This window comes from Pygocentrus nattereri, chromosome 24 (genome assembly GCF_015220715.1).
Source record: "Pygocentrus nattereri isolate fPygNat1 chromosome 24, fPygNat1.pri, whole genome shotgun sequence".
Lineage (NCBI taxonomy): Eukaryota > Metazoa > Chordata > Actinopteri > Characiformes > Serrasalmidae > Pygocentrus > Pygocentrus nattereri.
The window spans coordinates 8,196,535-8,210,450 of record NC_051234.1 but is presented as its reverse complement, the minus strand read 5'-3'; the positions used below and the strand labels follow the sequence as shown (position 1 = coordinate 8,210,450).

The window sequence follows — 13,916 nt, the reverse complement described above, 5'->3', positions numbered from 1 at the left end:
TAGTAGATGAAACATACATAATGCGAAACAGCATTTCTTTTATTATTTGTAATATCTTTGGGACCGAGATGCCCCAAATCACTCAGTATCACTCCCAGTGGAAGGATGGACAGAAACATCTGTGGATGTTTTCAGATCTGCAGCAAGAGTGGGGCTTCAATTTCTCTTATTTTCATAAAGATGAAGGCTTCAAGGTGTGGTTTTCCATCAGGTCTTGTGCGGTTGTTCCCATCTTCTTATTATCTTTTAATCATTTTTTGAGCTCCAGTTGTGGAAACTCCTGTTTTCCCACTTTTCTTTTGACTTTGCTCTTCCCTACGTAAGTGAATCGTTCAGTTTCTTCAGCAATATTTCCTTTGGCTGTTTTAGATACACTTGAGAAAGAAGAGAAGGCAGCTAAGGTGAGTTTGGGTAGTTATGGCAGGGCAGTCGTGGGCTGGAGGCCAGGGAACCAGCCTTGTGACCAGAAGATCGCCAGTTTGATCCCCTAAGCTGACCGTATGTATTTTTCCACAATAAGGTAATTGTGAAAAAATAGAATACAAATGGATTAAACTGCATGTTTTAGTGGATGTTCCATGATTGCCAACATGTGGCTTAATGCTCTGTAGCAGCCATTATGGTGCTACGGTCTCTGGGGTTACCTTTCCTATGTGGAACACCAGTGACGATCAGTAACACCAGTGACTCTTATAGATAGATGAAGTGAACGTTTGAGAAAAAAGTTTAGTATACAATGACCCAATTAACTTGGTAGCCTTGCCTAGCCCTGAGGTTCATTTTACTTTTCTGCCTGGGTCTGGGCTGCCTCACAGGGCCTCTCTGTAAACCAGCCAATCAGAGCACAGCTCGTCAAATTATTCATAAGCCCACCGAGCAAAAAGGAAAACTAGACAACAGCCTGTTTCATTCTAGGCCCAAATCAGAGCGTGTGAAACCACATCTGGGCATTTTTCACCCTGACTAAGGTCATCTTCAACGTAGATGTCAGAGAACAGCTTAAAATGCTCCATATATGCATTCAGAGAGTGGACAAATGATAAATGCTAAGTTTGATATACATAGCAATGGAGGCCTTTGTCACTTTTGGTTAAATATGTTTGTTTTCTTCTGACTAAGTAACTTGTAATGGTCATTTTGGCTGAAACTTGAGTGACTGAATGGGTGGTCTCTGACTTTTGCACAGTACTGTGTGTTTCTTGTTCTCCTAACAAAAATCAGCTGATCACAGCTACACAATCCTGGTCGAGGCTACTGGAAAGCTTTTCCACTCAACGACAGCAGGTGGCACTAACTCCACACTGATTCTCCTATTGAGCACAGAAAGAGAACCTCATGTAAGAACTTATGTTTTCAGTGATTATACATCCTTGGCTGTAGGTGTGGGCTCACATACGACATGTGCAAACAAGATGAACACTAAACTGTGGAAGTGTTTCAGTTCCAGTGGTGGAGAGTAACTAAGTAAATGTAATTGGTTACTGTATTTAAGTATTTTTTCATGTATCTGTACTGAAGTTTTTCCATTCTGGGTGACTTTTTACTTTCACTCCGCTACATTTCAAAGTCTAATATCTGACTTTTTCCTCCTACATTTTGAGAAATCTTTTGTTCCTTTTGGTTTCTGTGTGTATAAAAACGTAACACGTCAAAACAAAAGAAGCACAAAGCCAGAGCACCAATCAGGGCACAGTGGTCACTTTGTTTAGAGCTGGTTTTGACCTGTTGGTCATACCGACCCAATGCAGCACACGGTTCAACGTCAGCGCAGCAGCGTAAAATTTTGGGAGAGTCTGTTCAACATAAATGATGAACTAACCTAACTTTGTGTAAATAGAGCTCAATATAGAAATATGTCCACATATGCAGTCGAGACTGATGCTGCTTTTTTCTGAATTTCTACAAACACCATTTCATTTTATAGTAAATTAGTTTGGGCTGGTTTATGTTTATGAACAGAGGCCTACAGATCAACATAGTAAAGGAGCTCATCTGTGATCCTGAGTTTAAAGCCAGTTTTTATTCAACTTAAACTTGGAACTAAAGTTGTAAATAAATCTGAAACTGAAACTTTGCTTGTGTGTAAAAAGTGATTTCAGAGCCACTCGGTTCTCCCTGATGGAAACTGTTTACCTTCAGTGTTTTGTGCTTATGATCATTTTAATAGACGTCAGCGTCACTAATTAATGACGTTCTATTAAAAGACTGGTTTACCAACAGAGACGCTGGAGGACTTTCACCTGAAATGAGTTCATGAAGCCAGTCTTGTTATAAAGATGATAGCAGAACATCAGAGCCAGAATTACTCTTTTAGTACTTTTACTTTGATACTTAAGTACATTTGAAGGCAAATACTTTAGTACTTTTACTCAAGTGGAGGTCTAAAGGGAGGAATTTCTACTTTTACTGGAGTAATATTTCACCTTGGGTATCTCTACTTTAACTCGTGTGCATGATTTGTGTACTTCGTCGACCACTGCTCAGCTCACCTCAGCATATGTGGGTCTATATTGTAGTACTTTGAGGGACAGTTTATATCTGAACAGTTGTACCTAAATGAGAATTTCACTGCTTCATGATTAAACTGTTAGTATATAAACAAAGTCATTCAGAGTAGTTTCACTTGAAATGTGACATCATAGAAAAACTTATCAGGTCAAATTTCTTCACAGTGTTGGTGATTGATTAGTGATAAGTGATACTTTTTTGATCCCACAACCGGGGAAATTCCACCTCCGCATTTAACCCATCCGTGAAGTGAAACACCACATACACACCAGTGAACACACACACTAGGGGGCAGTGAGCACACTTGCCCGGAGCGGTGGGCAGCCCTATCCGCGGTGCCCGGGGAGCAGTTGGGGGTTAGGTGTCTTGCTCAAGGATACCTCAGTCATGGACTGTCGGCCCTGGGGATCGAACCGGCAACCTTCTGGTCACAGGGCCAGAACCCTAACCTCCAGCCCATGACTGCCCCCAAAAAAATGGAGCGCTTCACGGATTTGCGTGTCATCCTTTCGCAGGGGCCATGCTAATCTTCTCTGTATCAATCCAATTTTAGTATATGTGCTGCCGTAGCGAGCACCACTGGAACTACCACCAATGGTGGTGGCTGGAAGCACCACCATTGGAGCCAAATGTCTGAAGCATTTCATGCATTTAACAGCTACCCCAACACTACGTTACATGAAATAGTTATGAATACATTGCCTAATGGCTGAGACATTGTTTTATTATAATTTTAAGATAAGCTTTTGGTTTAAAATGTATTTTTGTAATGCATTCATGAAAGAGAGGTACATGCAGGGTGTTGTAAGGCAAAATAGTCCCAGAATAAGAATATATGCATATACAAATACTCAGTAAACAAACATGAGAATAAAACCTTGTATCTCTAAAATGATAACTTTAAAGGAGAAGGAAAAAAACACTCGACTTTTAATGTAATTCAATGGAACCAGAGGCCAATTTTGACCCATTTCTTTTGGTTTATTCATCATGAAATTTGCACACAATGTAAAGGGCAACAGGCACTTTCAAATGCTGATAAAAACTAAAAACTCACCAAAATGGAGATACGAGGTTTTGTTACAACAGCAATGATATGTAGGCTTACTGGTCATTTTGGATAGCAAATAAAACGGCTTGAGCTGAAGCCATTGTGACCCCTACCTGCTGAAAAAGATCGTTGAAACCATAAGGAACAAAACCTAATGGTTTGCTTTCTAATAATAAATTGACTTAATTGTTACAATTAGAGACCACTAGCAGGATTCTGTTAGACCCTATTAAGGTCCCAAATCCTAAATGCATCCCAAAATGCATCTGAAAGCAGTCCCAGAACACCTGTTAACCCATTCGAATCCTTCTTTCCACTGTGATATCAAGCCATCAGGCAAACACAAAAAAAATTCATACACTTTTAGACGCCACCAGAAAGCAACAGAATCTTTTAATCAAAATGAATCATAATGGGAACCAGCCCTGTGCTCGGAAGGTCGCTGGTTTGATCCCCTGAGCCGACAGTTTGTGACTGAGGTGTCCTTGAGCAAGACGCCTAACCACCCAACTGCTCCCCGGGCGCTGTGGATAGGGCTGCCCAACGCTCCAGGGAAATTTAGTCATTGCCCCCTAGTGCATGTCTTCATTAGTGTGTGTGTGGTGTTTCACTGCACGGATGGGTTAAAAGTAGAGGTGAAGTAGAATTTCCCTCTTGTAGGACTAATAAGGGTCACTTAATCTTAAAATAATGTTAATTTCTGCTGTTTCCTTTCACCCCTTTGATAAATCCCCTTTAATAACACCTGAGACTCGATCACTCATGCATTTGACGTGGACTTGTTTATGTGAAAAAATCTTGCACGCCTGCCAATTTTTCGGATCATGATGAGGTCATTATATTTCAACAAAAAGTGTTACTCTCCTGTAGGGGAAGGCAAGACTGCAAGACGGCTCCAATTTCAGGGAGTATGGATCACACAGTAGGGAACACTCATAGTTCTTCTCAGCATAATTCAGTGCTCTGTTTGACAAAATGATTTCTGTGACATAAAAAATGAATAGATGTCTGTAATTTTTAGTTAATATACTTATTAAATGTAAATGGGTCATTCCACGGAAACGTCCATTTTTGTGTCCCTAGCGTTTATAGATATATTACACTTGAAAAACATGTTAGGGTTACAATTTATTTATATTTCAAAATAAAACATAAGTTATTTTAACAATTACACCTTCTTGATCAATTTAGCAATATTGGTTTTTAAATCAATTGTCTAGAATTCCAAGCACCACAATAGAGCTCGTCCTCACAGTCATGTGTAAAGGCTGAGGCCCTATTTTGAAGGAAAAACCATGTTTTTCTGCATTTTTAACTGCAATAGTCTATAAATGACTATGAAATGTAGGATTTAGATGACATAAAAAACTAATGCCTAATAAATGTTATAAGATATATATTGAATGCTCCATGTGTCACTGGTGTTACCACGTAACAAAAAATCTCTCATTTTGAAATAACAATCACACCGATGACCTCACTCGACTTCCTTTTACCTGTTTTCTGAAGCTCCATGAAGAAAAGCACATGCTTAGTCCACTGTGTCTTTTCAGTTACCAGAAATCTTCTCATTTAGCTCACGATTTCATATGATTTCAAGCTTTTAGCTGAAGTCCCTGGTGTGACCGACTTTATTCTTAGGTAATTGTGGAAAAATAGAACACAAATGGATTAAATTAAATATTTTAGTGGATATTCCATGACTGACAACATGTGGTTTGATGCTCTGTAGCAGCCATTTTGTAAAATGCATTATTCGTTAAAAATGTCACTGGTGTCACCTTTCTTATGTGTAACCCCACTGACGATCAGTAACACCAGTGACTCCTATGGATAGATAGAAAAGTGGACGTTTCTGTAGAATGACCCAAATAAATATTGAAATGATGCTTAATCTGTTGTTAGGATTTGGGTGGAAACACAGGGGTTAAGTTCTCGAAACGCCCAACAGAATTTTTTTGAGGTATCTAAGTAGCCTCCATGCAGCCAAGGTAGCTGGTTAGTCATTCATGAGCTGAACTCAATTCCTGAAGTATCATATTAAACCACCCACATAACCAGGAGCTGGCAGTGGAATCAATCGTGTTTGGATTTGCAGTAAGTGGGATCGTTATTTTTTTTGTGGAAAAAACATCACTCTAGGGCACAACTTCAGTCCTGGATGGTCAGTGTCCAACGCAGTTTGGTAGTTTCTGAGGGTGATGGTAAATGATGGTGATTGGTTGTCCAACTGTACATTTTCAGAGGGCCAAGCAATAGTAATTCAATGAGACCCATTTCAAATGACAGTAGAATTGACCTTATTATATCTTCTCTCTACAGGAGTGGGCTTTGTTATCACTAACTTTGCCCAGCCCTGCCAAGTTCTGCCCACTGTGGAGGCACGCAGGCCCTGAGGACACAAAGCTAGCAAAAAAAGCTAGCTAGCTAGCTTGTTGGTTCGTGACAGAAGCCAGAGCTTAATTTGGTGCAAAAAATGCTTTTGAGAAGCATTTCAACTCCAGCAATTACACTGCAAAACCCTAGGATGATAGGATCGTCCAAGCAGGAGAGGCGCAGCAGCTGGGATTGCTTGCTGTTTGGTGCGGAGAGGGGCTCTCGGACCAAAGATGGAAGTTTCAGAGGGCTGATGTTTAAGAATCATGGTTCGCTACTGAAACCTAGCAATGAACGGATGAGTTAATTCAGGTGTGTTTGAGCAGGAAAATCACCAAACTGTGCAGGACACCGGCGCTCTAGGACTGGAGTTGTGTATCCCCAGGTCTTGTGGAACTCAGAGAGTGTGAGTGGTAGCCTGTTCAATGCGTTTCAACCACAGGGGAAATCTGTACCGTCCCTGTGTTAGGGCTTTGGCAATATATCTGTTACAGACAAAAAATAAATAAATAAACCATGTAAATTGGCATTAGCTTAGCACTTACATATGACTACTGACCCACAGGGGTGCTAGCAGAAATTTAGGATGATGGTAGACGTGTTTTTTACCTTGTTTTTTACCGACTTCAGATACTTTTGTCCTAAACTGAAAGCATACTAGTAGTCCTGAGTCACCATTGGATTTACCCTGTTTTTATAAAGGATGTGTTTTTAAAAGATTTCAGACTGTTTGTCCAGTCTGTTCCCCAAAAGTCATTAATATTAGAGAGTGTCAAGACATTAGTCTCCTTCAGTTGAATATAATGGCATTCCTGAAAAACACTGGAGCTATAGGACCGTAAGGTCTAACGGATTAGGTGATTATTTGATTACCATTCTACAGTAACCAGGCATGCAAATCCTTGAAAAACGTAATGGCCTGCCATCTAAAAGGATAAACCAACAGAAAAGCCTGCGCACTGTTGCCCCCAATATCAAAATGATCCATTTCTCAAAGCTGTAATGTGTTTCAAGCAAAACCTCTCTTCATCAGATTAAAGACCTTGAGGACCCACTTACATTTTCCCCACAAATGTTTAGCCAGTCTGTTCTGTTCAAAATTCTTAGGCCGTCTTACATTACATTTACGGCATTTGGCTGACACTCTTATCCAGAGCGACTTACAATTTGATCATTTTACACAGGTAGGCCAAGGTGGTGTTAGGAGTCTTGCCCAAGGACTTTTATTGGTATAGTGCAGGGTGCTTGAACCCCAGTCTACAGAATAGAAGGCAGAGGTGTTACCCACTACACTATACCAGCAATCTGAGAAGATGATAGGCAAAGATATGTCCTGCAAATGGAATTTTACAAATCCACGCAATGAATAAAGTGCAGAGAGAAGTCAGGAACCTAATCTGTGTTCTTCTAACTGTACTTCTAACTTGTATTTGTACTGTACAATACTGTATGGGAAGATCTTTAAGAATATGGGTCCTTTAATTGTCGTCATCATTACACTGATGACAAAGGAATCATTTGATGGAAAACTAGATGTCTTTGATTTTCTGAAATAAAATCATTTGTATCACGTCAACAATGTTAAAATTTTAAAAAGATACAGCGCCATTCACTTCCTTGCCCATTAGGTTCTTAAGCTGGGGTTACACTACACAAACTTTACCCCTATTTTAGCCCCGATTCTGGCCGAGCCTGTGCTGGTTGGCTCTGGTCGACAGTGGGAGAGAGAGTCGAGTGGTGTTTGAGGGGCGCAGACTCTGATTTCTTTCCTCCCAATTGCGTTTCAGAGCAGTCAGTGTTTATCAAACATGTTTGATTTTTTTTGACCCGACTGTGAGCGAAATCTAGAGTAAACTGATCAACGACAATCTGAACGGATTCCTGCAGCCGCCTATGAAAAACTGAGAGTGTAAAAGAAGAAAACACGGCAAGCAGGCAAAGAAAAATGGCGACAAGTCTGTCACGTGTGGAGCGAAGCTTTTTAATGAGCCGACTTAAGGCACAATTGAGTTTATGCATATTTAAAACTCTAAAAATCCCACACTAATCACATTTTTAAATCCATGACCCTCATTTAGACATGTTTATCTGCTGCTTCCTTACTGTGTCGGCGCAAACCACAGATGAAACACGTTTGTTTATTTGCGTGTCCTTAGTAACAGGAAAACACGCGAGTTTGCGAGAGTTCAGTCAGTTCTATTCGGTTCAGCAGAAGCTAAGGAGTTGAGTAGTGTGTGATGGCCAATATTTCAGTCACCCAAAAAATATCTGCAAAAAACAGTGTGATGGTGCGAGATGCCCAGGCTTTTTAGAATCTGTTCAGACGTTAAAAGTTGTGTAGTGAACCCAAGGCTTTAGATGGATAGCTGCCGATTTTGAATTCACTGCTTTTGTGATGTCACAAAAAAAAAACTCAACAACTTTCCATATACCCACCCATTCAATCTACACTTCAGCTCTATCTTTCAAGTTATAAGCACAGACTACAGTTGAACGAGCCATAATACACGGCAGCCAGTCATAACTCAGATCATTTACATATGTCGATCTTAAAGACACGGTAACAAAAACAGCCTGTTTAACTTGAAAGAGATAAAGAGAGGTTTGTCATGTAAAAAGGAATGATGGCTGATTTTGAAATATAAACTCAAATAGATGAATATAGAAATGAATTTTTATTACATATGGTTTTAATACTGGGGTTAGCAGTGCGCACTGTGCAGGCGGTGTGGTCCTTTATCGTTTTTTACAGTACCATCTTGTGGGAGATGGTGTAATGACAGCCTTGGTAGGTGTCAGGTTCCTTCTTAGGCTGCATGGCTGACATTACAAAGCAGCACATTTGCTTGGACTAAAGTGTGAACGAATGTTTCTATACATGCCAAACCCAGCATATTCATGAGACTGTGCGTGGGTGATCTCAGATTTATTTGGTTTCTACATAGGGGCAACTGAAACAACAGCTAGCTCCGGTTTTAACAGAGTTTATTCAGCAGGTAAGGGGTATCGAAGGTACAATGTAGCAGCATTACTGGGAGGGGAGATGGGTATGCCAGGGAGAGAAGCGGGGGGCAGGCAAGACCTCTTCTCTCACATGGTCAGCTCCTAAAGGACATAAAGAGAAACATTTATTTAAAGCAAGTAAACTGTTTACTGTGTTTTTCTGAGTCTCATATATCATAACAGTGCTGACACTAAATTTTACAGCCAGTTGAAGTATATGTAAATACATAAATTCATGTCCTTGTCTTCATGTTTATGCACCAGAGTACTCTGAAGATCATACTATACCCTGTATATCGCTCTTGTCAGAACAAACCTCGTATCTCCAAAATGATAACTTTAGAGGAGGAGGGAAAAAACTACTTTACTGTTAATGTAAGTCGATGGAACCAGACCTGTTTGGGCCGTTTCAATTGGTCCGTTCATGATGAAATTTACAACAACAAAAAAATGTATAGGACAACAGCCATTTTCAGATTATGGCAACAATTGAAAAACGAGGCTTTATTCCGACAACAGCCATATTTATAATGACAACAAAGTTTAATTGAATAAGGTCCTACCATAATAGCATTGACGATATCGTTCTTGTTGTGACGTAGTGCACGGACAGCTTTAGCGCGAGCCACGTTAGCCTGGGCCATCACCAGCTCTATATCTCTCTGTTCCAGTCCACTCTCGTCCACCTGATTAAGTGAAAACAGTTCATGTCACACTGTGAAATCAAGTAAGTGGAAACCTAACTGCCGCATTATTTATATGAGGGAAGGTAACACACTACTATTCAAAACTTTGGAACACAATAGTATACATTTCTCTCAAATGCGACTGAAAACATGCCAAATTTGAATGCAATTTCCATATTTTTGAATACATCATTCAGACATGCATGTTTACATTTGTATAACAAATGAGCAAATGTAGTTTTCACTGTATGCACTGTATGTATTCAGCTGTGCTTTTTTTTAAAATAGGGACTTGGTCCTCCCTTTGCTGCAGTAACAGCCTCTATTCCTCTGGGAAGTCTTTACTCTAGATGTTAGAACATTGCTGTGAGGATCTGAGCCACAAGAGTAGCTCAGTACTTGGGGGTACTATTGCACTCTAGCTGACGCTCGCCATCATGGTGACTTTAGGCTTGTGCACAGCTGCTCCCGTTCTATTGGCAGTGCTTTACTATGGAGATTATACAAGTTGAGCAAATGAATGCCTGTGTCAACAATTTATGCACCCCAGCCTCTTTCTACAGGCCCCCTAGTGGCAGTTCCACCGAAGGCATGGAAAATGTTTCACACACACACGCATCTTCTAAGCCGCTTCTCCATCTGGGTCATGGGGGGTGCTGGAGCCTATCCCAGCTGTCATTGGGCGGAAGGCAGGATACACCCTGGACAGGTCGCCAGTCCATCGCAGGGCAGACAGACAGACATACACATTCACACCTTGGGGCAATTTACCATGTCCAACTGTGACAGTGCGACCTAACACGCCACGTGCCACTGAATCTGTTTCAGATCATTTTAATTATATTATCAAATAGAATATACACTATATTGCCAAAAGTATTCGCTCGTCTGCCTTCACACACATGTGAATTTGAGTGAGATCCCATTCTTAATCCATAGGGTTAAATATGATGTCGGCCCACCCTTTGCAGCTACAACAGCTTCAACTCTTCTGGGAAGGTTTTCCACAAGGTTTAGGAGTATGTTTATGGGAATTATGGCCATTCTTCCAGAAGCACATTTGTGAGGTCAGACACTGATATTGGACGATAAGGCCTGGCTCGCAGACTCTGCTCTAATTCATCCCAAAGGTGTTCTATTGGGACTTTGTGCGGGTTCTTCCACACCAAGTTCTTCTCAACCAAATTCGCTCATCCATGTCTTTATGGACCTTGCTTTGAGCAGTCATGATGGAACAGAAATGGGGTCGTCCCCAAACTGTTCCCATAAAGTTGGGAGCATGAAATTGTCCAAAATCTCTTGGTGCTGAAGCATTAAGAGTTCCTTTCACTGGAACTAAGGGGCCAAGCCCAACTCCTGAAAAATAACCCCACACTATAATCCCCCCTCCACCAAATTTACGCTTGGCACAATGCAGTCAGACAAGTACTGTTCTCCTGGCAACCGCCAAACCCAGAGTCATCCATCGGATTGCTTGGATGCAGCTGCTTGGCCATGGAAACTCATTCCATGAAGCTCTCTACACTGTTCTTAAGATAATCTGAAGGCCACATGAAGTTTGGAGGTCTGTAGCGATTGACTCTGCAGAAAGTTGGCGACCTCTGCGCACTATGCACTTCAACATCCACAGACCACACTCTGTCATTTTACATGGCCTATTACTTTGTGGCTGAGCTGCTGTCGTTCCCAATCATTTCCACTTTGTTATAATCCCACTGACAGTTGACAGTGGAATATTTAGTAGTGAGGAAATTTCACGACTGGACTTGTTGCACAGGTGGCATCCTATCACAGTACCATGCTGGAATTCACTGAGCTCCTGAGAGCGACCCATTCTTTCACTAATGTTTGTAGAAGCAGTCTGCAGGCCTAGGTGCTTGGTTTTATACACCTGTGGCCATGGAACACCAGGATTCAATGATTTGGATGGGTGAGTGAATACTTTTGGCTATATAGTGTATTTTCCGCTACAACTCTATTCTGATCTATCAAATTAACTTGATCCTTCAAAACAGAAATTGCATTTTATGGCTATGGTGTAAAAGGGTTAAAGTATCTGAAATCTGAATTAGAAAAGGTGTCGGAATACTTTTTAGATATATAGTGTATATGTGAATTTGGAGGGACTACACTTCAAGCCAAAGTACTTCCCCCCTCTCTGTGCTGTTCTAATTTTAAAAAAAAAAACATCAAGACGTTCAAATGACACTGACAGAATGACTCTTTACCTCCTCTTCTTCCTCACTCTCCTCTTTTATGGTTAGGCTGGGGATGATGTCTGGGGTCAAAGGCGAAGGGTCAAGGGGAACCTTAAACTTCTCTGCCGCAGCCTTGTGCACCTGCTGTGACAGGTCCTCAATCTGGAATAAAAGTCAGGAGAGCATGTATTTCATGAATTAAGTCTATTGCTCATGGTTTGCTTTCATTGTGTCTAAGGATGCTGGTCTATACTGTGCAATATGAATAATCCCAACTACCTGTGTTAGTACAACATTCTGCATGACAAACTGTTTTCTATATAAAAGGATAAAAGCACCAATAAGGTTTAAGGTGGCCTGTGTCTGGTTCAAGCCTCCAGTGCCAGAAAATATTTATTAACTGCTTGTTTAACTGCCATTTGGCATTTAAACTTTGGGTGATGTCCTACATTAATACCATATCTACTGTACCTAACAAACACTGATCTGCTTAGACCAGCACAACATACACTAACACACCACCACCACATCAGTGTTAATGCAGTGCTGAGAAGGATCCGCCACCCAAATACTACCTGCTCTGTGAGGGTCCATGGGGCTCCTGATCACTGAAGAACAGGGTAAAAGGGGGCTAACAAAGTATCAGAGAAACAGACGGACTACAGTCTGTAACTGTAGAACTACAAAGTGCACCTATACAGTAAGTGGAGCTGATAAAATGGACAATGAGTGTAGAAACAAGGTTATGCATGATCGGTGTAGATGAGATTGTTCTAGAAATACGGCTGCACTGGTTAAACACACTCTGTGCTGCAAGCAGATATCATGCCTGTTCAAAAAGCCGCCTCTATGGTAAGCTGTACATTTTAAGACATCCCTACACCACAGAATCAGGAAAAACACTTGAGTAAAAATGTCTCAGCTCTCGTTCACCAGGCAAAACTGGTCATTTCAAATGGGCCCAGGTGAAATGGCTTTAGATAAGAATACTAAGTGCTAAGCTAATTGGCCGCACACTCTCAGATGGTGTGACATTTGCAATTCTGTTCTTCCTTACTAGAGTACAGTTTCATGGCCAATTTAAAGATAATATACTACAAGCAGAGCCTTTATTGAACTGCACCTCATGCAGTTATTTTCCACATGGTCACCCAAGACTGTTCATAGCAGAGGCTTAGCTGCTTTCACCGTTTTTTAGCTATGCAGCATACTTATGTCAAGTGTATTTGAGATGACTTGATGACTCTGTACAGTGAGGATTTAAGCATGCGGTTTGCACAGCGCTAATTGATATGGTAAAAGCTTCCATTACTGTTAGCTACATTCAATGCTAAACTGAAGAAGGAAAATTCAGACAAGAAATCTCTCGAAATCTGTCAAGAAAGTCGTTAACACAAAAATGCCAACCTTGGCTTCTCCAAAGACTATGTAGATGTCTGATGCAGGGCTTTTGAAGACGTCTGGACGAGTGATAACAAAGAGGATGTTCTTGGACTTCCGGATGGTGATGCGTGTAACTCCATGGATCTGTTTCAGCCCAAGCTTAGACATAGCCTTGTGTTGATAACACACAAAAAAATTAGTTAAATGCTGAATAGACATGATACAGCATTAGCATGACAGGCATGTCAGCAATCTGCAGAACGGGATCAATAATGCCTCACCTTCCGAGCCTTCTTCTCACTTCGGCTCTGCTTAGTTTTGCTCACTGACTCATCAGCTGCAGAATGTGATATCTGAGAGAAGTTAGACAAGAGAAATGGAAGAATTTGACAATGAGAAATACTAACTAGAGAGGAAAGTCTGATTGCATCTCATTTGCAGTGTGTTGGACTTGCACAAACCCAATAGTGTTTCATGTTTTTGCACTCGTTTCATTTTTCATAACTCACCTGTGGGTCGGAGGGTCTTAGAAGATTCCCATCTGGCTCTTCCAGCTCAGGAACTGAACCATCACTGTCTGTATCATTACAGGAACCCACTGTGTGTTTAAGAGATAGAGAATGAACTGCCTCATACCCTTTGTGCTAAGCGTGCAATGCTGACACACTAGCAAGGACAGAACTTATGCAGGAGACTGGCAAGGACACATAC

The 13,916-nt window shown here is 41.0% G+C and overlaps 1 protein-coding gene and 1 non-coding gene across 3 annotated transcripts in view; both read right to left on the bottom strand.

The window, feature by feature from the left end:
* Nucleotides 1-2,978: 2,978 nt before the first annotated feature.
* LOC119262404 lies at nucleotides 2,979-3,085 on the bottom strand. The gene has a single exon (XR_005129609.1). It is a non-coding gene; the product is annotated as a U6 spliceosomal RNA (small nuclear RNA).
* A 5,761-nt stretch (nucleotides 3,086-8,846) lies between these two features.
* Nucleotides 8,847-13,916, bottom strand: part of nacad (NAC alpha domain containing) — a 29,814-nt gene continuing 24,744 nt past the window's right edge. For both annotated transcript variants that reach the window (XM_017695784.2, XM_017695785.2), the window contains exons 4-9: nucleotides 13,715-13,803; nucleotides 13,487-13,558; nucleotides 13,230-13,376; nucleotides 11,853-11,984; nucleotides 9,502-9,624; nucleotides 8,847-9,040 (exon numbers count right to left, since the gene is read on the bottom strand). In XM_017695784.2, the coding sequence (XP_017551273.2) occupies nucleotides 9,026-9,040; nucleotides 9,502-9,624; nucleotides 11,853-11,984; nucleotides 13,230-13,376; nucleotides 13,487-13,558; nucleotides 13,715-13,803 (578 nt within the window). In that variant the 3' untranslated portion in view covers nucleotides 8,847-9,025. The remainder of the gene's footprint in view (nucleotides 9,041-9,501; nucleotides 9,625-11,852; nucleotides 11,985-13,229; nucleotides 13,377-13,486; nucleotides 13,559-13,714; nucleotides 13,804-13,916) is intronic.